Source organism: Amborella trichopoda, chromosome 10, assembly GCF_054954075.1.
Source record: "Amborella trichopoda isolate Santa Cruz 75 chromosome 10, AtrichopodaSantaCruz75HAP2 v2.0, whole genome shotgun sequence".
NCBI lineage: Eukaryota > Viridiplantae > Streptophyta > Magnoliopsida > Amborellales > Amborellaceae > Amborella > Amborella trichopoda.
In genome coordinates, this window is record NC_142345.1 from 45127026 (window position 1) to 45151210 (window position 24185).

The 24185-nt window shown below is 35.7% G+C and overlaps 1 protein-coding gene across 2 annotated transcripts in view; it reads right to left on the reverse strand.

Moving 5' to 3' along the window:
- Window positions 1-24185, reverse strand: part of LOC18447425 (protein transport protein SEC24 B) — a 29948-nt gene that overhangs the window by 1840 nt on the left and 3923 nt on the right. Inside the window, exons 2-23 of one of the 2 annotated variants that reach the window (XM_011629917.3) lie at window positions 16357-16632; window positions 16059-16133; window positions 15789-15887; window positions 14533-14644; window positions 13527-13654; window positions 11806-11925; window positions 11317-11397; window positions 11140-11217; window positions 10921-11013; window positions 10608-10662; window positions 10381-10457; window positions 9511-9582; window positions 9325-9408; window positions 8216-8335; window positions 8046-8114; window positions 6495-6572; window positions 6168-6306; window positions 5796-5960; window positions 5444-5589; window positions 5166-5354; window positions 4781-4869; window positions 4657-4688 (exon numbers count right to left, since the gene is read on the reverse strand). In XM_011629917.3, coding sequence (XP_011628219.1) covers window positions 4657-4688; window positions 4781-4869; window positions 5166-5354; window positions 5444-5589; window positions 5796-5960; window positions 6168-6306; window positions 6495-6572; window positions 8046-8114; window positions 8216-8335; window positions 9325-9408; window positions 9511-9582; window positions 10381-10457; window positions 10608-10662; window positions 10921-11013; window positions 11140-11217; window positions 11317-11397; window positions 11806-11925; window positions 13527-13654; window positions 14533-14644; window positions 15789-15887; window positions 16059-16133; window positions 16357-16632 — 2377 coding nt within the window. Of the gene's footprint in view, window positions 1-4656; window positions 4689-4780; window positions 4870-5165; window positions 5355-5443; window positions 5590-5795; window positions 5961-6167; window positions 6307-6494; window positions 6573-8045; window positions 8115-8215; window positions 8336-9324; window positions 9409-9510; window positions 9583-10380; window positions 10458-10607; window positions 10663-10920; window positions 11014-11139; window positions 11218-11316; window positions 11398-11805; window positions 11926-13526; window positions 13655-14532; window positions 14645-15788; window positions 15888-16058; window positions 16173-16356; window positions 16633-24185 lie in introns of those variants that run through there. The other variant, XM_088849336.1, reaches the window with a different exon arrangement.

Here is a 24185-nt window from a genome sequence, read left to right on the forward strand (position 1 = left end):
TTAGTATGATCTCGAAATCAATTTTTATATCTAATTATAAAATTTTAAATTTAAAAAATGGTTAAAATCAAGTAGACCTATAAACATATGAAAATCTTGAAAATGGAAGGTGTAAATAATATGTTGTAAAATACACTATTTCTGAGATTTAAAATCTTTTTATTTTTCATGGTCATACATCTCGATGTCGAGATGATCAATCAAAAGGTTTTTCAACATTAAAACTACCTTTTTCGATGGATTTTTGAGGTGCATCCGTAGCTCTACATTATAAGGTTGCAACCTTATATAAACTTTTTCCTATATATATATGGTTGTTAAGTAATATACTCATACATGTGAGCATTTAATAAATAGGTTATGTTAGGGTGCTCACACTATGGAGTAATTTATCGTTGTACTCAACAAATTTTGGACACTTACATACCTTTGTTTTGCACATATAGTATTTTTCTTAATAAGGTATTTTTGGACATTAGGAGGGGTGTGATGTTATCTACATGGGTTGTGACGTCACCCCCATGAAAAATTAAATGCCACTAGTGTGCTTCATGTGGGTGATGTCACCTCCCAGGTAGATGACTCTAAACCCCTTCTAATGACCAAAAATACCTTTACTAAAAAAGCTCAATGTACAAAACAAGGCTATATGAGTGTCCAAAATTTATTGAGTACAATGATAAATTACTCCATTGTCTGAGCACCCTAACATAACCCTAAATAAATAAATAAATAAATAAATATATATATATATATATATATATATATATATATATATATATATATATATATATATATATATATATATATATATATATATATATATATATATATATATATATATGGGTTAAGTTAAAGGGAGATGTTTCTATGTGACCCCAACAACATATAAGTTATATTCGACCCCACTTCTTAGCCACTCGATCTGAATAGAACGGCTACAATTGCTCATACCAAAATGTCACGTCAAACACTATTCTATTTTTCATTTTTTTCTAAAAAGCTTTTTTTTTTAAGAAATTTTGGGCGCCCCATCAGAAAAATAGGGCAAACCTGAAACAAATAAAACCAAAATATTTTATGTAAAAACAAAAGACCAAAATGCCCTTGAAATTTTCAGGGGTATTCTAGTAATTTGTCACCTCCGGAAATATTTTTATCATGTGCGCTCTTGTTAGATCTATGCATGCCCCTAATTTTGCTTCAAAATTATTTGTACAGTAAAAATAAAAAATAAAACACTATGAGTCGTTTGATCAAGATTGGACGGTTAAGTGCTAGCGTGTGACATTGCGACTCAAGCCATCTCAGCCATCTACTTAGAGCTGATGGCTGACGCTAGGTCACATATACTATATATGTGGGTGGGTCAGAAAGCCATCCCTAAGTTAAATACTCATACATGTTAGCATTTAATAAATATAATAAATATTTTTGGACACTAATTACCTTTGCCCCATGATGTAATAACTTTTTGTATAGAGGTATTTTAAAAAATTATTCAAGGGTAAAGTAGAAATTTATGATAAAAAGAACATTTATTAAATATGGTGGAAGATGACATCATCCACAATGAGTATTAAATGCCACTAAATTCTTATAGAAATATCTATCCTAACCCTCCTAATGAAGAAAAAATACCCTCGTTCAAAAACAAAATTGTACTACAAGGCAAGCGTAATTAGTGTCCTAAATTGTTGAGTACATTTATTAAATACTACATGTATGAGTACCCCAACATTACCTTATATATATATAAAAAAATGTCTACAGGCCATTTACTTTTTGTACAAGATGATCACAATTAATCTCAACCGTTGGATGTGAAATTGGGTGTTAGTATTTATTCCATTGACCAAACTCAATATTCAAAAGAATTATTTTCGGACTATGTGACACATCCAAGCTATTAGATTTCACGTCAGATGGTCACAAGTAATTGTGACCTCCTTGTAACAGTTGTATACAGTCCCATATATATATATATATATATATATATATATATATATATATATATATATATATATATATGTTCATGCAACAGTTGTATAGTAATATAATGAAACAATCTTCAAAAACCATATAAGGGCAATTTGTTTGACCCAAATTTTAAAATATAGCACTCTTTTCATTCTAATGAAAAATCGTCAAAAAAAAAAAAATTTGAAAACACAACCTAGAAAGCATTCTTTTTATCGCAATTAACATAAGCCGTCCATTTTGGTGAGATACTTAGATCTAGGGCCTTAGAAGGATCTTTTTTCTTTCCAAATGTTTTAGAAAACTTTATTATCATTAGATTAACAATGTTAAAAAAGAAAACATTGATTTTAAATTGATCAAGACCTAAACATTGAAATTCACCAAATGGACAGTCTAGATTCATTGTTGGAGGGAATTCATTTTGACCATATATAAGGTGTAAATTATTGTTATTATTATTATTATTAGATTTGAAACGAGTGTGTGCAAAATTTTGGGTCATAAAATTACCACAAACATGGTTTTCTAGAAGTGTGGTTTTCATTATACTATAATGGCATGTTGAAAGGATATCATATCCCTATATATATATATATATATATATATATATATATATATATATATATATATATATATATATATATATATATATATATATATATATATATATATATTTGTGTGTGTGTGTGAAAAGATCATGTCAACCCATGGGCTGATGGAACAGTGTAAACTCAACAGACCAGATTGAATTTGAGTCGATCTGATGGTCATGACTGCATTTCATATTTAAATTTTAAAAAACTTTTTACAAATCAAAATCACTTGAAATTTAAGGCGCCCACTTTTCTCATCAAGGCACACCTAATAAAAATATTTAAAAAGGTATACACAAAAAATAAATTGACCAAAATACCCCAAAAAGTTTTAGGGGTATTTTTGTTCATTTAATTTTAGTGAATTATTCTTTGATATTTTTATTAGATTCGCCTAATTTTTAAGAAAAGACACTCCAAATTTCAAATGATTAGAAAAAAAATTATAATTCAAATACGAAATGCAATCGTGACCCTTAGATCAGTCCAAATTTAATATGAGCCATTGGTACTGCAGTTGTTAGCTAGTAAGCTGACTTCAAACTCTCCCTATATATATATATATATGGAAAATGCTGAGATTAGCCCACTAGCTCATATGAACTTGAGCCCAACAGCCCAGAATGAATCTAGGCCGATCTGATGGTTACGATCTCATTTCGTTTTTGAATTTTAATTTTTTTTCTACGAATCCAAATAACTTGAAAATTTAAGCATTCATTCTTCTCATCAAGGCGCACCTAATAAAAATATTTTAAAAATAATTTGCAAAAAATAAATTGATCAAAATACTCCCTAAACTTTTTTGGGGTATTTTGATCAATTTATTTCTTGTAAATTATTTTTTGATATTTTTATTAGATTCTCCTATATTTGAACAGTAAAATTTCAAATTATTTGGATTCGTATAAAAATTTAAAATTCAAATACGAAATGAGGTCGTAACGGCAGGCTCATATGAACGCATATGTTCATATGAGCTAGTGAGCTAATCCCAACATTTTCATATATATATATATATATATATATATATATATATATATATATATATAAGTCCTAGTTTTCTCCATTAAGTATATTCTAATCCATGTCAGCTAAAAAAATCTACGGTAAAAAAATCTTCAATTGTCCCATCAATTGAAGGATGATGAATGGGGGAGTGAGTCCCAAAGGACTATGACATGATCCAAATGGTAGTTCCCATTCTCTCTGCACCACTAGAGACCCAATTCTAAACAGTGGTAGACCTTCTGGACCACTATAGTACTGGTTTTCTCCATTAAGTATACTACCCCCTCAAAAAAAAATATTGGGAAAATATCCTCGTACCCCCTATTTTTGGTTTTCATATCTCAATAGGCCCAAAGATTCAGAACATATCTCCTAACCCCTTGACTAACTTTACCCACTTTTAACTATTTTTTTAGCCCTAACAAATATAAAAAAGACATACTCATTCTAAACCCTTCCTTTCTTTACGTGATATATTCCTCCCAAATTTCTATCTAACATTCACCCTCTTTTATCTCTCTAAGGGGGAGAGAGAGAGTGAGACGGGAGAGGGGAGAGAGAGTGAGAGATGGGGGAGGGGAGAGAGAGTGAGAAAATAGGTAGAGAGAGAGATTTAGAGGAAAATTACATGACCAGAGAGAAATGATGGTGTTTAGAAAGTATGTCTTTCTTATATTTGTTTGGGGCAAAAAAATAGGCTTAAAGGGGATAAAGTTTGCTTAGGGGGATTAAAAGATATAAAACTTAGAATTCTTATGACCCAAGATATGTTTTGAAACCTTGGGTCTATTGAGATATAAAACTTAAAAATGGGGGGGTATGGAGATATTTTCCCAAAAATATTCACATGCCCCAAAGTTTTGGAGGATAGCCACAAAAGAATGGAATTCGTAAAAACTACTTGATAGAAGCCAGAACAGGAGCACAAACCCCACATGAAAAATTAGACAATGGGATCTAATATTTCTAACAGGATATGGCAAACAGGGCATTCACAGAATTTGTTTCATTTTTTTTTCCTCCAGCATGGTTTATAAAGGTCGAGCGCATGTAGAACTTAGTAATTTACCTGAAGGCTCTCCTTTTCTGCAAACTTTCATGCTGCAAAAGAAGCAACCTCATAAGATATAACATACAGACCAACTTCTTCCATCTGAAACACACAATTGAAAACAGCTAAGAAATGGCCATACCGGAGATAGGAACATCTTTCGCGTCTGATCTCATTCACTATATTATTCAGCTTCTTTGATAATTCGTTATCGAGTTGCTGCAACAGAAACTGAAAACACCCAACAAAAATAAGTGACAAAAGCAATCAAGCATCTCAATCAAAAAAATGGTTTGTTGCTACAAAAAGGTAGCATATTGGCCAATGTAGTGTAATAAGTAGGTGAGAATGTAGAATGGATGAAAGATAATCAAGAAGAGCAAGAAAATGCAGATTTGCGCCTCTTAGTAATGCCACATTAGATTAACTGTTTCAAAACGTGTAAAGAATGCCTCATTATTAGGATAGTGGTCATTTAGTTTGGAAGAACATTTGGAGGAATGAAAAGAATCAGAGCAAAGAAACACCTGAGAAGGAATGTCATCAACAGAGGCAACCCCAAATAATTGGCGTACAATATCAGGATTCACCATATTCCCAACATAAAATAAACATTCTTCCCCATTTTCAAGGAGAAAGACTCCATCATCAGTGATATGCTCACTAGATGGAGGCAATGTAAGGTTGACAAGGACGTCCTCATTCTCCTTCTCCTCCTAAGAGCCCAGCATTAACACTCTTGTCAGCCACATTGGAATGGGATAGAAAACAAAATAAAGTGTTATCTTCTCGTTCACTTTTCTACCTTTGAAATAAGATTATGGATAGCCAACATCCTGGGATAAATCAACGGAACTGCCAAAGCGGGAGCTAGAGAGGTAGCACGATTGACCCAATATGACCGATCATCTATGCGTGCATCACCTTGTAGTCCAGTACTCTTTAACAAAGCTGCAAGAGAAGAAGATACACAAATAAACATCTTTTTCATAATAAGATGATTTTCGGAACATATATCTAACATTGAAAGGCTGCTAACAAATACAAGGAGTACTCTTTTTAAGTACATGGAGTATGTTTCACGTATAAATCAGAAGTCAAGAGTATAGATTCACAAAGAACCAAATCCCAACTAGAATAATGAGACAAGGACATACCAAGAGTATATAGAGGCAGGAGCTTTAGTGCCTCAGGAAGAATTAGTTGTGCAGATGATGATACCGTGGCACAAAACTTACGGTAATTGAATAAAATGTTTATTGAGAGGTTTGTAATTTGGTCTCTGACTTGGAAAAGGGGATTAGTGGGAATATCATTCGCAGCTGCACGGGCAAAAAAGAAACAAGATGGTGTTAATTTTTATAATTCTCTTAGACAAATAATGTAAGAGGAACAGCTAATAATCGGGTGCAAAAGCGAACAGCAATGACAGATGACCATCAGTAAGATAACAACAGCTAAACATGGAAAAGGAGAACTAAGAGAAAAAGTGGTTATTACAGCAAGGATATGGCAAACCACCTACTTACCTTGCTTCAAGAAACATGTAAACTGAGCATCCAAATCAGCTGCACGGAATAGATTGCTGAGCACGCTTGTGCATGGAAGTGACAAAGTTGAAATACGTATTCTTCTTTGCCCATATACTGTTGTATAAAGAAGGGCAGACTGGCAAGCAAAAAAATACAAAAAGATCAAAATCATGAAACAAAGAACAAATAAAACCGGAAAACACTATGTCATAACTATGACATTGAGATACTTTGTAGGACATAAATTATGATTTTGAGGTGACATTGAGAATTGTAGCGCTTACAACTAATGTACAATCTTCTTGTTTGTTCATAGAGAGTTACCTGGAAAGAACATTCAGAACCTTCTTGAAACTTATCATCATGTTTAAATGTGACCATGATAGTTTTGTCACAATCAATCTGCAGTACAAGCAACAACTTCTTCACTTAGAAATGCAAAAAATGCATCAACAGATGCTTGGATAGAGAGACATAGGACAGATCAATCAAAATTTATTCTATTATATTCTTTCAAGTTACAAACGAAAATTCACCATCATCATCATCATCCGAGCCTTATCCCCATCTATTTGGGGTCAGCCACACGAATCTGTTCTGCCATTCCGCTCTAACAAGGGCCATACTTTCAATCAAACTATAAATAACCATATCTCTTCTCACAAGTCACAACTTCCATCCACACCTTTTTGGGTATTCCCTTTGCCCTTTTAGAACCTCCCACATGAACCAAATCGCCCCTCCTAACTGGTGTTGTTCTAGGTCGATGTTGCACACGGACACTCCATCTAAGCCTATTTTCCCCTCATCTTATTGCCTATTGGAGCTCCCCCCTAAGTTCCCTCGGAGTATTCACTCTGAATTATATCATTTATTTAATTGACTTGCCACTCATCCATCTCAACATCATCATCTCAGCTACACTCATGGCTAGTCTTACAGCTGTTCCATAAAACTTCCCTTCAGTTTCTTTGGTAATGCAGCGATCACATAAAACTCCGAAAGCACATCTCCACTTTGCCTACCCAAAATTACTAACCATAGAACAACTAGAGAAGACAAAAATCAAGAACAACTTGAAAATGCAGTGACTAAAACAATGACATGCCCAATCATCCAATCATAAATGACAAGGTGGTGTTAACATTTTATTCTCAAAAAAAAGGTGGTGTTAACATTTTCTAATAAGTTGCCTCCTATTGGTCTCTTGATACAATGCAACAAGATAAATTTCCAAAATAAGCCCATTAAATTCTGAATCATACAATATAATCTAAAACATTAAATCAAACTCAAAGGTATCCAATGGACTCATTGACCAGCCAAAGCCTGGCTCCCATTTGAGGGCAAGATGGTGACCCATCTCCAATTCACTGACAATAAATAGCTCTTCTCCAGGGCGTGTCCTGCATAAGTGAACTCAAGACTTGCCCTCACATGCAAAGATATTCTTGGGCTATTGAGTTAATCTAAGAGCTCCGAGGTGGATAGCGAAACTGACAAATATGTCACCCAACAGCTAAAGTAAAATGCTTTAGATGCATGAGTAGAGTATTATTTTTTATAATAGGTCATTGTTGAGAAACATCTAGAGGGGTCTGTACCATATATTAACAGCAATCGAAGCATAATACAGGTAATTAATCAATAATCTGAAGGGAAGGGCTCAATTATCAAAAGGGCTAATTCATCCGGAAGCAGCCATTTACTGCCATAGGTAACAACTTTCAACTACGTTAACAGTGTGTCAGCCTAATCAGATATAATATTTTCCTGCTTCTTGCAACTCATTTGAAATAACCAATACACCCAATATTCAACTCAAAATTGGATGAGGAAATGTCTAAATTTTATTCATAATCAAAATACACTGACCCCAGGCAGATCCACATCTGTAGGGATGCGCTTGCAGAAGTTGCCAAAGTAGTCCTGAACTTGCAAACCCTACAGAAAACGTTATCATGGTTGGAAAAGAAACTAATCAAAGAGCATAAAGATTAACTTGAGAGGGGAAGTTTGTCATCTGGATTTGAACTGTAAATTACCTGGCTGCATCTTACTCTCATTACTGCTTCAAAACCTTGGGGCCTCGTAACATTCCATCTAAGATCATTGTAAAGCTTGGCAGAGTCAGAAATAGATGAGAAGGGGTAGTAACAATAGACCTGCAACAAAAACAAGCATCTGTAAACTACATAGTCGAGCAAAGGAGAACATAGGGCAAACGTTAGAAATCACATATTCTTATGTGATGAGTTATACATGCAGGAGCCCTGCCACGAGTAATTTGACAGACAATCCACCATGATTTAGTTATACTAATCAAGATTTGGTGCCACTAATCCAAGGAATTAAAAGTGCTATTTAGTTCTACCAAATAGCAAAATCAAACACAAAATGGATAGAGCAGCTGACTAAAGTAAAACAGGAAGTATTATGACTTTCAAGCCCACACCAAAACCAGCCGTAGAGACAGATCTTATAACCAACAAGAAAGTCGTCCGTTTTCCCTCACCTGAAATTTATATGAACTAAATCACTAGGTGCATGAAAAGTAAGTTGATTTATTTACAAAAAATTAATTTCCATATCTTTCTTAAAACTTCCGACCTACTTACTTCTTCTGTGATCAATTACCATTTAATCATCATCATTAGACATATCTAACTTACATATGCACCATAACAAGAGCACATGATATATAAAGAAATTGTGAAGATAGAGAATACAGAATCATATATGTCAACAAAGTGGCATTTCTGATTTTATCACATGCACCAAAATGTGCCCAACAGCTTGCTTTCGGCCTATAGATTCATGAATGCAATCCTCCATATCACCAATAATTTTGCTGCCCTTGCAGAACCTTGTGTCCATCAATTCAAGAAAGAAAAGGAAAGCCCAATTATTGCTTTCTCAAGGCCTCAAAATGTGGAAAATGCCATGCACGTGATTAATCTTCCTTCCAAGATAACATAAAGAGAAATAATAAACAGCAGCATTCAGGGGAGTAAGGAAATAACTGCTTCCAAAGAAATATCACAGATTGACCAATATTATATCAGTTAACAAATTGCGAGCAGCCATACAAGAGATATCTCTTCTTGCAATAAATCCAGAAAAAAAATGAGAAAGGAGCTGGAGCCTTGAATACCTGTCCCCCAGTTGTTATAGGAACAACAGATATGGAAGCTATATCAACATAAGATTGTGCAGTAATGAAGATATCCACGCAGACCTATAAAAGAGCCAAAATAAATAAAATCTTCCCCTTTTATATGTAACAATCAAAGGGAGACTAGTGAACAAGAAGCAAACACAATTTCATCCTAGATCGCACCTGATGTTCTGCAAATTCTATAGCCATCGTCTTGAAAGTCTTGTCTGCAGGTTGAAGCAATTTATGGGCCTCCTATAATCACAAAGTACCACTGATGATATTCAGGAAGAGAAGAGGAATACCAACAATTGTTTTAATCACAGCATATTATTGATAATCAATAACAAAGTCCCATCCACAAACAGTCTAAGCTACATTATTAAGCCATAGTACAAGGACATTCAACTAGAATAGGACCAAAAGAGATTATAAGGCAGGGTACTTATAATGGGAAACCTTAAATAGAAAGGATCTAGGGTAGCATAACATCTAATCCAATTCAATGTCTCTCTCTCTCTATGGTCTACTCTTTCCTCTCAAAATACAAATTTGAAAAGGAACCTCACCCAGTCAGAAACATCTTATGTGTAACTCTTCCTACACACTCTCTGATGCGAATATTTTCTGGAAAAAAAAATAAAAAACTCTCTAAAAGATTTTATCTTTGATTTACCCAGAGAAGGAAACATGTCCTTATCCAGATTATTTTACCAATTGCGGGTTTTCTTATGCCAGTCCTAGAAATAAAGTTCGATATAGTGAGTTGAAACACTGAAGTAGGTACATAGCATAAACCAGATGTGTAAAGAATGTTCCTATTAGTAAACAATGAAACTCTTTTCAGATATGAATAACTTTGAAATCAAAGTTTTTAGCATAGATATTCAATCATATGGCCCAGATTAAGCCCCAATTCAAGTATGGAAGGCATTTCTATGTTTTATCCCCACATATTGTTTGATAAAAATTTCTGAGAATTGAGAAACTTTCCTTTAATTTTTTTCAGAATCTTAAAACATATAAAATCACCCAAAGAAAGTATTAAACAACCTTCTCACTGACTAACACATTTGCTCTTCCTTCAGCTTCTCTTGCAGACAGAGCTCCAATACCCAGAGATGGCAAGACTGCGGTAATGCAAAACTATTACAAATAGGGACCATGCACTGAGCCCTAAAGCCCTTGATATGTAAGGTAAAAAGAAAATTGAACCAAAGAATATGGTTTGAAGGCAATCATAAATTGAAAACAATTGCAGATGCCTTAAAGTGGATTACCTGACTGAAATGCAAGCAACTTTCCTCCTGTTGGCTTCAAAGCCAAAAATGCACCCTGCAATCATCACAAGATGACAGTAAATCCTAATCCAGAAAACTTTTGCCCACAGTCATATAAAAGCTGAATGTTCTACAGTCAGAACCAAAGGACATGGTAAAATGACCAAAATGCATACATTGGGTTAATGGGTCCTCTAACTAAAATGTGTAAGTATCCCTGCACCCATGTCTAAAAAGGAAAAACAAAGAGAGAGAGAGAGAGCAAGTTGCTGCTATTACAATAGAAATTAAACATCAAATATGGATAATAGACCTTAATAGCAGCACCGAAGGCTGATTCAGCAACTCTGTTGCTCTGAAACATGTCTGGAATGCTCTTCAGAAGTTGCTCCAGATGTTCACGGCACTAAATCCACGCAAAAAAGTTTCTTAAATTGCCCCAAAGAATTAAAATGGAAACTTTTTTCAAATAAATCAGACACAACAAAGCAAATATAAAGTTATTCTAAATCCAAAGCATTGCAAGACCAACCTCGGTGAGTTGTACAACGAGATCTGTTTGTAGGGGAGTGTAAACATCTTGAACATCAGGAACAATGAGCATAATAGGCTGACAAAGGAGATATATCATCACAACCATGATACACTTAATTGAATGTTAAGAAGCAAGATTCTTTAACAAGGAAAGAAACTGAAACTGAAGAGGTACCTGCTGTGATGCTCTTCTCAAATTGTAAAAGTGAATAGTTGAGTCAAATGTTGCAATCCCCACAAATGTCCGAGGACCTTCCTGGAAATAACGCAGATCAACCATGCTATTCAATTCGTGGATAATATAAACTACGAATGCTGCAAAGTTTAGACAGAAATCCTCTTTCCAAAGTCATATCAATGTAATCAACAACAGGAGAAAAGAACACAAAGATCATTTCTTATAAAGGATAATTTCCAAAATAAACGGGGCATGATAAAAGACCGAAATAACAACTCAAGAAAGTCAAATCTGAACTAGCGTTGCTTCAGTGGATGCTTACAGCTCAGCTTATAACAGAAACCAGACCCATAAGAAGTGGATGAGATAGCTCTAACCTAAACATTTCTAGTATAGAGCTCTAGATCTGAACACTTGGTTTAAATCCCACACTATAAATAAAAGAAAACGATCAAATGGTCATGGTCTCTCGGAAACAGAACTTACAGGAAGATCGGCAATTGCTTGTCGGATTGCAATGCATGCTGCTGCAGTTGCACCAGTTTGTACTGCATTCAATGATACATCTACAAGGAAGTAAAATACAGCAGGCATTGGTTCACGGACCTGAAAAAACATGGTGAAAGCATGCATCAAAAGCATCAGATAACCATCAACTCAAAATAGAATAGAAGAAAAATTAGTATTGGAGAGATGTTATACCTAATCTTAATAACAGGAAATGAACTGGTATCATCCATCAAAATTTATTCATAATGCCATAGACATCGATACTTGAAGAAAAGGTATTCCATTCAAACAAAAATTCCAAATCAAATAAGCCCTTGTGACAAGCGATAAAGGCATTAAAAGAGTAACTAGACAAGCAACATGGCTCACGAAAGAATCAGGTAATGGAGGAGGTAGGCGATTAACCTGAACCCGTGTGGGGACATTCAGTTAGGTGAATTCACAAAGCAGGTGCCAGGGGAGTGTTTTGCGATGAGGAAAGATACAGGTTCGTTTACTACTTTTTTCTAGCCATTAATGCTAATGATGTGCTGAAGATGAAGTTCTTCTTACTTAGAATGCCCTTAAGTTAAACAAGAGGAAATCCTTTAGATAACTGGAAGTTGAAGGGAGAGGTACAATCTCATTAGAAGGCAGAGACAGAAGAACTCTGTCCTTTTATTTCAAGGGAATTGGGATAATTGCCAGACCTAAGTAACTGAGGGAACACATAGGTAAGAAGGGACACGATACATTTCGGTGATAAGCAAGCTAGATTTCAATCAAGTAGGGCTGTTAACGGGTGGACTTCAGGATGGGCTAGCCCAGGCCCTAGCCGGCCTGAGACAATGCACCATAGGCCCGGCCCAGCCCGGGTCTTAAAAATCAGTTCTGGGCCCTGGCCAGCACTGCCCGGATTCATGATGATGAGGCCCAAACCCAGCCCGAGATAGAAAAAAATCGGACCTTATAAAATATAAGGAAAAAATCTTTTTCATGTGTAATATGTACTTCAAAAACTTTTTAGCAGGGGCCAAGCCTGGACAAAATATTTCGAACTTATCATTCCTGACCCACAGGCCTTAACATGCATCCTGAACCCGGCCAAAATTGAGCCCAGACCGAAAGCCTGTGGCCCAGACTGGGACCATTAACAGCCCTACAATCAAGTATTGAAAAGAAGAATGAAATGTTCATGTGAGGACCAAATCAAAATACATATATGGGTGTGTGAAATTCTATACCAATGTACTCATGAATGTGAAGATACATGCGAAAAACGAAACAAAGATATGGCTGATACTAAAGAAGGTTCTCCAAAGACCAAAACCAAGATCTGCCAGGAACAACATGATGCTCAGGCTTCAAAACTACGGGTGAAGGTTCAGGTATCCGAGAACTGGTACAGCAATTAGATGGATAGGAACAAAATTCCCATAGTGAAGGCTCAGTGGACCTAGAATTCTACAAACATATAGAAGACAATTAATATCAAGTGTTGCAGTAGCAAAACAAGCATCGCATATGATGCTTCGCATCGAAAATATAAAACCAAATGGGATGCAACACAAAAAATTAGCATATCAAACATGAGCCCAACATAACCGAAATATTTCTTAACTTCAAATTCGACCTTACAATTCTAACTTTGTAAGCCATCTTGAAAAATATTTCGCAAGCATACTTTAGTGTCGGCAAATATATTATAGGAAACTAACCGTGTACTCCTTGGTTGCAACAAATTCAACAGTTCCTCTGCATAGCTCTGGCCTTTCATCAGCATCTCGACGTCTTCCATCTGGCCCTAGATTGCATATGTAGTCACGAGGAGTTTCATCGGTGAACCCTGCATAAAAACGAAAATATGATATATACCACGGAACTGACAGGAAGTAGAAACAAGTATAGAAGCCCAGGAAAAAAAAGAGGGTATAGGGGCCAGGACTCATATGCAACTTGTATCTATTATTCCCTTCTGTATTTTTTGATATTTCTTAATTTTTCTAGAAGACAAAATTATACAAATAAATAAGTACGACTCGCTGAAATCACAAGTCTATTTAGTTGGAAGTTTCCCAAATCCCAGGTTTTGATTTTGTCACTCATAATACCACAGATCATTACGTGGACCCATTTCATTTTCGGCAGCTTGTCTATCTGTACCATGAAGATAGTGATCATAGATTATGTCAAGGGACTTGTGAGAAAATACATGAAGGTGAGCACTTAGGAATTGGGGTGCACAGAAACAAGAAAGCATCCAGTCAATTAAACAGCATGCACTTGCATCTTGAGAGAGCTGAAGCCCACAAAGCCTTGCAGTAAGTCATTGTTGCTGAAGGTATGAGCAATGTGGAAACCACTAGCATTGTTTAAACTGAACGTAGCGCATGAAAATGATAAGAATCCATGCCAAACTACTGTTCTTTTCCCTTTCATTAATAGGAATATTTTCATGTTTAAACGTAATGTCTACTTCAGCATTAAAATTCACTCACTGGTTAACCTTAAGGGGGTCATGACCACTAGGTCCACTACATCCGAACACTCCAGTGCCCACACACAGAAGTTAATGTTGGTAATTACTCATTATTACATTCTGGACATTATAAAGTTCTATCGGTCACCCAAGTGGACCACCTCTTGTTACTTACGACAAGGGAGAAGGAAAAAAAAATGAGAGAGAGAGAGAGACAGAAAGAAAGAATGAAAGAGTCCACATACCACATAAATTACAGATGAAGCGCCTTCCCTGATCAATGAACTTCATGAATGGATTTATATACCCTTTGCAACGAGAGCATCGTACAGGTCCACTTTCTCCAAAATCCACAACCTTGAGTAGAGATAATGAAAAAAACAATATAATATAAGAGAAACAGCCCATATAACCACTTATTGGTGAATATCTAACTCGAGTCATATGCTGGCTTGCTATAAGCCATGGCACAACATTGTAAAACAATGACAATTTTTTATAGTAATTTCTTATTTATCATCTTGTCGAATAATCTTCATGTACTATTTGCTTCATAATTTAAAGTAAACGGTTTATTTAATAATGCATTTACATTGCTGCCCACCTACAAGGCAGCCAGTATGTAGCATCTAAAGCCATTAATAGACAATACGATAGGGGACAAATGGGAAGCATGAAGGCTGCAAAGTAGCAAACCGCTGAAGTAAAAGTTGGACTAACTTGTTTTCATCTGTCATGGCATAAACAGAGTCAAAAGCCTTTGATTTAAAACCACTTGATGATAGGTAAATTTAGAAAATGAGATTGAGGTGGCGGTATGGGTTCTTTAGGGACAACTACTTACTTTAGTATGATATATTCATTCCCCAAAAATATTCAAATAACAACGAATAAAAGCGAAAAGGAGCACTCAGTCAAATTCTCTCAATCAAATTAAGTTCTAAATCAAGAGGACTTTTGCGCACACAGGAAATTCATAACATGAAAAATTATTAGCACGATAGGACCTCAACCGACGGATCATCAGTGGCTGGTCACCATTTCATCCGTAAAGCATTTTTTTATTGTCGTAAAGCATTTTATGTTTTTTTGAAGAAGAAGAAGTATAAGAAGAATAACTCTTGTAGTAATTAATTTATTTATTACAAGCGTAAAAAGTTATAAGAACTCTAAAAACAGTCCTCAAGACTCAAACAATAGTTAAAAGCATGGTGAGCAACTGATTACATATGTATACCAGGCAGCAAGAAAGCCCTAGCAAATATCGATGGCACCATGCATTAAAACCAAAATGAATGTTTAGGACCCAAACTTCCAATAATAATGACTAAAACAGTTCAGTGAGATAGCATTTGGGAAGTATTTATACTATTTCAGCTTTTCTGACAATTCTGATGAGTGTTGATCAATTCTCAGTAATAAAAATCACCAGGAAGAAACAAGCATCAGCAAGTGTGTTACATGTCATGAATGGAGAAACAAACAAAAGGGAAAGCATTACTTGGATAGGCTCCTCAGAGGGGTGTGGAAGAGCCAATGGTTGAATCATCAAAGCCAATGGCATGCTTGATGTCGTCAAAAGATCACCAGTGCATGGAATCTATGAAAAAAATGTAGATAAGAGAACATTATTTTGGTAATGAAAAAAACTATCCAGGTATTGGCAACACCTCTGGTGCAGAACAGCTACATAAAACACAGGATAAAGATTGAATAAGATTGATTAATTAACTCTTAACTCCTCAGAATTCAACAAGCACCAATAAATTACCTGATAAATAGTACTTCTTATGTAGCGTGGACTGCAATTTCCATAGTCCTTCACAATATAATTACTTGCAGCAGACTTTAGAAAGAAAAAAGTCATCAATTCTCAGTCGGATCTCTAAATATTAAAACAGACTTGGTTATTGCATGAAAAGTTTTATGCATTACGGTAGAGTATGAAAAATGAGAGATATTTATTAAACATGGAAACCCATAGCAATGCAGATTGCAGAGTAGAGACAGGTATAAGCCCAGATCAAATATAATGTATATAAATTAAGCAGAGATAGTTAATAGCATACCGGTGGGAGATTGGCTTGACTATTAGGATGGGATTCAAACAAAATTGATGAAGAACTTGGAATAGGGCGGGGGATTTGGTTTGGATCAATCTTCGATGCCCCAGCACCTGGGGCTCCGGCAACAGGAGAACCTGACCTTGCCATACCCAAAACTCCAGTACCAGGAGGATGACCCATCCCAGGTTGCATTCCGTGGAGATGTTGATTGGGTAAAGAAGGCGGCATTCCATACATCCTTGGTGGCTGCATAGGACCAGATAGACGTGGAGATGGACCCTGAAGGCACAAAAACAGTTCACTAATTCAGATGGGCCTATGGCAAACAATGGTCTATTAGAGATACAGAACTTGAAGCACATCTGGTTATAAAAGTTCCAAGATCCGAGCAGAAAAATCAAATGCAGCTGATATTATATCTCAAAATAAGAATTGTTAGTATTCATAAGCACAAAAAATAAAAATAAAAGACAGATGCAAAGACACATATTTGCAAAGGATTTCAATAAAGTTGAACAAAGAATACAATCAACATAAATGCTTTACCGGAGCCAAAATTTTAAGCAAATATAAGCAACCCAATGCAACCATATCCTTTAATTACTATAGCAGCAAAATTATCTTTTTTCCATGAGAATCATACACTGTAAAGATCTGTAACATGAAAGTATAACCGCAAAAGAGTTCATGTAACAAACTCAAATCTTTTACTAGTATTACTCAATTGAATTTACGAACAAAATTTTGAGGCTGATCCCCAAATCTTTGCACGCAGTTCGAATTGATGCCTCCAATTCTCATCAAAGCTTCCCCAAACAAACAAATCGAAACCCCAGATTTGGGTATCCAGTTCAGATCTAGGAGATCCGAGCTCTTGAAATTTAGATGAATAGTAAATCTCAATTTTAAACCCATCAAAATCTAAGATTTTTCTTTTGTTTTAGAACTAAAAACCAGGTAATCTAGCCAAGTAAAAAAAAAATGCATGTAGAGTATACAAGATATATAAAGCATACCAGATATTTGAACAGCCCCATCGGCTAGCCTAGACTTAAGGTTGTTAAGCCCAATGTTGAGGTTTAAATCCTCCCTCTTTGTTAAAACATTCAAAAAAATATATAGTACATATGTTTTGATGGACATTAAAGAAAAAATGAGGGTGAATTAAGAGGTTTCAAACTCCTAACTTTCAGCTAATAGTAGTGCGCTATAACCACATAAACCATTTAGTTTTGATGTATAGCAAATGTGCGTGTGCAACGAAGGTTCCAACCTCCCACCTTTTGCCTAATACCCGCACGCTATAGCCACCTAAGCTATCCCGTTTAGATTGTATAGGAAATCATACTTTACATGTAGACCGAACTGCCCATTCTGTCCAAGAATCAACATGATCTTGACTTTAAACATCTCCTGAGCCAGATCAGAAATTACCGATTTGGATCAGCGTCATTTCAATGACTGTTATGTAGACTCAAGTAGGCACTATGCAACTAAGGGAAGTCTGCACAGTAATCACCTGAATAATGGGCAAGGTACCCAAGCATATGCTGTTCTAGGCTCTGCAATCTGTCGAGGCTGAGCACCTCGTGACCCTTGTCACAGTTCGAGTGGACTCGAGCGAATTTTCAAACACTGCACATTATAATCAACTCACCTTGATCCTTAAGGTAACTAGGCTACACGTGATTTTCAAAGGATGGTTATCTAATGTATTTCCCACTAGACAACTAGTTTGCATTACAATATAAGTCAACTGGCAAGTCTAGAAAAACACAAACTATCAATGTAGACATAAGGCTTTCCCTTCATTGTGCTTACCATCTTGAATAGACCTTTTGTGATAAGAAAAGTTATCGGCCCTTTCTATACCATTCTTCTCAAATCTGTTTCAATTTTTTTCAAAAGAAGATACAAACCATTTCCAAAAACCAGTTTTTCTATATCTTTTCTTGTGTCCTGAACTCCTTTTTCCGTGACTATTCTTCCATCTTGTACTTATAGATGCCTTGGAATTTTGCTCCTCTTTTTCTAGAAGTTGCTTCATGTTGTCAAACTGCCATACATAGTTTCATGTGAAGAATCCGATGGAAATACTTTATGCTTATCCTTTGTAAAAAGACTTTTTGGCTTTTCCTAAATACAATATATATAAACAATCATTTTATAAACGATTTCGAACGATCATATGAGGATAAGTACATCGCTGATATCTAGGGGTTAGTTTCTCAAAGACCCATTGAGAAGGAATGTTTCCATTCTTTTTTATATAAGGGCGGCTAGATAGAAGGATCTACACAGAGCTTTAAGAACTCCCTGACAGCTTCCTTCTCTCTCTAAAAAGGTACCTATAAAATCCGGCTCTATGATCACCAGCCTCACGCCATTCCCTCTCCGATCTAGGGCTTTAGCACTCATCCTCGCATATGATATATTTGCTTTCACTAGCATCAGAGCCAAAGGTATTTTTGTTGAATTCCTCTTTCATCTTCTAATTATAGGGCTGTTCTATATGGATATTATCATGTTTGCTCTTCCATTGGCTTCTCATTATTTTGCCTTTTGCTTCAATTTGGTTGTTTGAAGCATCCTTTAGGAAGACACAGTGAGTCTCACTCTGTTATTTCTCCCCCTTAAGGGGTAAAAGTTATCTTTTTTTGAAACTTGGTAAAAAGTTATCTTAAACTTCCTTATCATTTATACTTTTCAAGTACACAGAAACACCCAACAAAACAATTTCTTTAAATATTCCAAATTATTTTTTTCATAATGGACTCTTGATTTATGTGTCGCCCTCTAAATAAAACTTGCACTTAGTTGTTGCCCCTATACCAAGTTTCTCTCTCCCATCCTCCCTCCACCGTGGGTCTTGGCATTGATAAGTCTTCTATTCAGTTTCATGCTTCTTTGATCGAGACCTTCGTTGCTGATCTCTCTCTGGAATAAAGACCTCCATTACTGCCTACTTCAATAAAGACATTCATTATTTCCTCTCAGTTTCTCGCTCTCTCTCTTTAGAAATATGAGCTCCATTACTGAGTATCTTGGTTCTCTTTCTATAAATAAGGTTGTGAAACCATTTGGAGTTATGTATGTCGCATAGTAGTGGTACAAGCATGGACTCCAAATATTTTTTATTGCTATATTGATATCCATTATCTTGAGACCAAGAGCATTAGCCAGTTATTAATAGAAGCAATGACATGATATAGAGAACTTTTAGAGAAATTTGGGGGAAACAACAAACTATCATTTTTTACTTTTGTAAGGTTAGTTGGAATTTATTCCGAAGCAATTACATCTTGTGGCTCTCTCTTTATAACAGGTATTGACCACATTGAATAATTTTGGTGGCTTTTAGTTAGTTTCTTTAACAATTTTAATTCGTTTAGAACTTAGAAACTACTTAGGTTGCTCATATATAACTCAGCAAGTCCTATAAAAACTGATGGCAGAACTCTCAAAAATAGAAAAATTAAATGGGACCAACTTCTGCATGTGGAAGAGGAAGATGGAAGATCTCCTCATCCAAGACAAGAATTTCAATGTGCTAAAGGATGACCCACCAGTCATCGGTGATAAACCCACTAAAGAAAAATTAGAAAGATTCCTAGAAGATGACCTCATAGCTAAGACCTTGATGCTAACATTTTATGCAAGATCATCTTATTAGGGTATTTGGATATTATCAGACATCTAAGAAAATGCTAGAGGTCATAATTACAAAATATGACACGACAGCAGAGACTCACCTCCAACTGCTCCTATAGCAATACAACTCCTTTAAAATGAAGGATGGTGACAATGTGGTGGACCATGTACATAAAATGTTCATTTTGGCTAAGGACCTAACCTCTGTCAAAAATAAAATTCCCGAGCATATCCAAGTTTTCACCATTTTAAATAGTCTTCCACCTTCATGGAGGAAGACAACCATAGCGCTAAGTTAAACGCAAAATCCCTTCATTTAAGGGGCATACCCATGCAATTGACCTTAGAACAAGAATATGTGAACAAAGATAAAAAAAAAAAGTGAGCTCATGCTTGCTCACGGTCCTCCTAAACCTAGCCAAAGCCTAATAATCAAAAAATTCAATGAAACTTTAAGAAGATGAACAATAGGTACATAAATAAAGGAACCGAGCCAAACAACCAATAGACTAAACAAGGACCACCAAAATGCCTCACATATGGCCAGTCAAGTCACTTAAAAAATCAATGCCCACAAAAAAGCAACATGTACAATTCAAAATATAGCAAAAATGGGAGCACAAGGCATGAAGTCATTTGTATAGCCTTAAGAGTGTTTGCTTGCAGACTATGACATCAAAGGATGGTGGGTAGATTTGGGAGCAAACCATCATATTGCAAGCTCCAAGAACCTTTTAGCAGATTTCAAATAAATTAAAGCTAGGAAGAAGTGCATATGCATGGGAAACAACACCCACACTGATGTTTTAAGTATAGGGACATGTAGATTGTATGTAGGGACAATCAATATTGTACTAATTGATGCATATTTTGTCCTCGGTACGAGGCGAAATATTGGATCGAAATATTATATTTGTCCCTTTGCTTATTCGAAAAGTGAAAAAGTGTTGAAGTTCACTTCTGATCAATAAAGGTGTCAATTGGAAAACGTGGACAAATTTATACTTGAGGACACTTGATTGAGGAACACTATATGCTCCTTATCCATGAATGTTGATAATAAAGTTTCCTCTGATTCTAATTGTCTCAATTGTGCAATCGTTGTTGATGCATACACTTGGAAACTTAGGCTAGACTATATAGGAAGGATAAAATAAAGAGGTCTCAATCCAAATCTAAATAATATAGAATTTCCAACCTGTCAGCAATGTTTGTTAGGAAAAATGACTAGGAAACCATTCAATAAGGGAAAGATAAATAGTGAATCATTAAATGTGGTGCACTAAGACATTTGAGGGCCTCTTAATGTTAAATCTCACACAAGGATGTCATATATTTTATCACATTCTTAGAACTAATAGGGGAGGTGAATACACATCAAAAACCTTCGAAACTTATTGCAAAGAAAATGGTACTCAGTGTTCAAAAAAGCAGACCGCCTAGCGCCTAAGTGGCCGCCTAGGCAGTCCAGAAGGCCTAGGCGAATCGCTCAGGCCTAGGTGGATAAACTGGGCAGCAGTCCCTGGGCGACTGCCTAGGGAAAAGCCGAACGGAACCCGCCTAGACGGGCGCCAGTGCCCAACCCTGAGCAGCCACCCAAGGTCTGCGCCCCGCCTAGGGGCGAGAATTATTATTTTTTAGTTGTATTAATTTTTTTTTAAATATAAAGGGTTTGAAGGATGGGTTTTAGGTTCATTTCAAACCTAAACCCACAAGAACCCATTTAGAGAGAAACAAACCTCAAGAAAACTAAATTTTGTGACTTTTATTGGATCGAAGTGCTTCTATCAAAGTTACGAAAAATGGATCCAAACATCACCCAGGTAGATTTGATTTAGTTTTGAAGATTTATAATCCTCTTAGAGGGTGTTTTTTATTATTTTAACACTAAAAAACATCTCATAGATGGGAGTTTGGAGTTCGAGCAATCAAAGTAAGTGCAAAAATTTACTTTTTAGATTGCTTGTTTTATTTTGTGAAAAAGATACGAAAGGGGAGATAAACCGGTTTAAGAAGCATTTTGCCGGTATTAAGGGGGATGTTGCCCTTTGTAAAAATGTTCCTGAAGCTATCAGAGAGGAGATTAAGCAATATATGAGTTTTGTAAAACAAAAACAGGAATAAAATCCTTGTCATTTGAATAGATCTATTTCTGCTACTTTTAGAAGAAGTGATCCGGGTTGGAAGTATGGTTATAACCCAAAACCAAACGATAAAAATTGTATAAGGTATAATTTTTGTAAAAAAGATATCAATGGGGTATAAACCGATTCAAGAAACACCTTGCTGGTATTAAAAGGAATGTTGCTTCCTGTAAAAAAGTTCCTGAAGCTCTTCGGGATGAGATTAGACAACTTCTGAATTTAAAAGAACCAGAAAATGATGAAAATGAGCCTCGTTCTACGGAAATATCTTTTCCAGGTTCTTCTAGAAGTGGTGATCTAAGTTGGAAGTCTAGTTATAACCCTAATCCGAATGACAAAAATCGTATTAAATGTAATTATTGTAGAAATGATACTAATGGGGGCATTTACAGGGTTAAAAATACCTTGCCGATATTAAGGGAGATGTTGCCCCGTGTAAAAATGTTCTTGAGGCTACCATGGAGAAAATTATACAATATTTGTGTTCAGGGAAGCACAAAAAGATAGAAAATGGTAGAGCAGCCAAGACTCCTAGAGCCTCATCTGCACATACTAATAAGAGGGAGGTAGAAGAAGAGGAGAAAGAGGCAGATTCAGAAGTAACAGAGGACGAGCGTTATATTGAAGAGGGAGATGACTCTGATGATGATGGCCTCGATTCTGATGCATATGATGAAGCTGACCCTATTCCTTCTGATGATGATGACTGAAGACTCGTGGCGTTGAGTGTTGACTATTGTGTTGAGTGTTGACTATTGTGTCCTAGACTGTATATTTTCTGAATTTCTGTACATTTTCTTTTTCTTATTTTTAGTTTCTACTTTCTACTTTCTAGTTCTACCATCTAACTTTTGTGTGTACAGTCTACAATGTATCAGACTATCAGTGTATGCTTGTATGGTTTTACTGCTTCAGAATTGTATGAAAAATATAGATTATGGTCTTATGGATTATCAAAATTCTCTTCTCAACTTCTATCTTCTTTTTTTAACTGGGATTATGGTCTTAGTTTTTTTTTTTTTTTTTTTTTTTTCAACTGGGCTGCCCAGAACTGTTCTATGCAGCCGCCTAGGAGCTAGGCAGCCTGGGCCCCCATGGCTGCATAGGGGCCACCTAGCGCTTTTTGAAACTATGATGGTACTAAAATATACGACTATGCCTTATACACCACAGCAAAATGGTATAGCTGAAAGGTGCAATAGAACCCTCTTAGAGATGACTAGGTCCATAATGGCTCAAGCTAGTCTACCCAAGAATTTTTTGGGGAGAAGCATTCAGTAGAGCTATCTATATACTTAACAAGGTTGCAACAAGGCAATATATGTTACCCCTTATGAATTATGGACAAATAGAAAACCTGATCAAAGCAACTTAAAGAAATGGAGTCAACAGTGCATGTGCTAATCCCACATCAGCAAAGAGATAAATTGGAAAAACAAAACTCTACTTTGTAATTTTATAGGATACCCCTAAGGTTCAAAGGGCTATAAGCTTTATCGCAAGGATAACTGTCAGATTGAAAACCGAAATGCTAAGTTCCTAGAAGATCTTACTATAAAAAACCCACTTACAGAAGATAATGATGATCCACTAAAGATTATAGGTGATTTAGAATCATCGCCCATAATGGATACTAATGACCATAATCAACATGAAAATGTTGAAGAACCAAGGCATCCTATGCTAAGTGGTCAAAAGAGGTCTAAAGCTTCTCCATAATATCTTGATGACTTCTATGTTTACATGAGTGAGGATATAAATAACTTTATTGACCTAAATGACATTCATGACCACTTTGATTTTAATGATGCAATAAAGTCATACGAATCTCAAAAATGACTTAAAGCCATGAGAGAAGAATTCTTATTTGATTTACCCTCAAATAAGAAACTTATTGGTTGCAAATTGGCACTTAAAAAGAAGCTAAAGTCTGATGATTCTATTGATAAATTCAAAGCTAGGTTAGTAGCGAAGGGCTTTTACCCAAAGACAGGGAGTCGATTATGTTGATGCTCACACCCTTGTTGCGACGTTTAT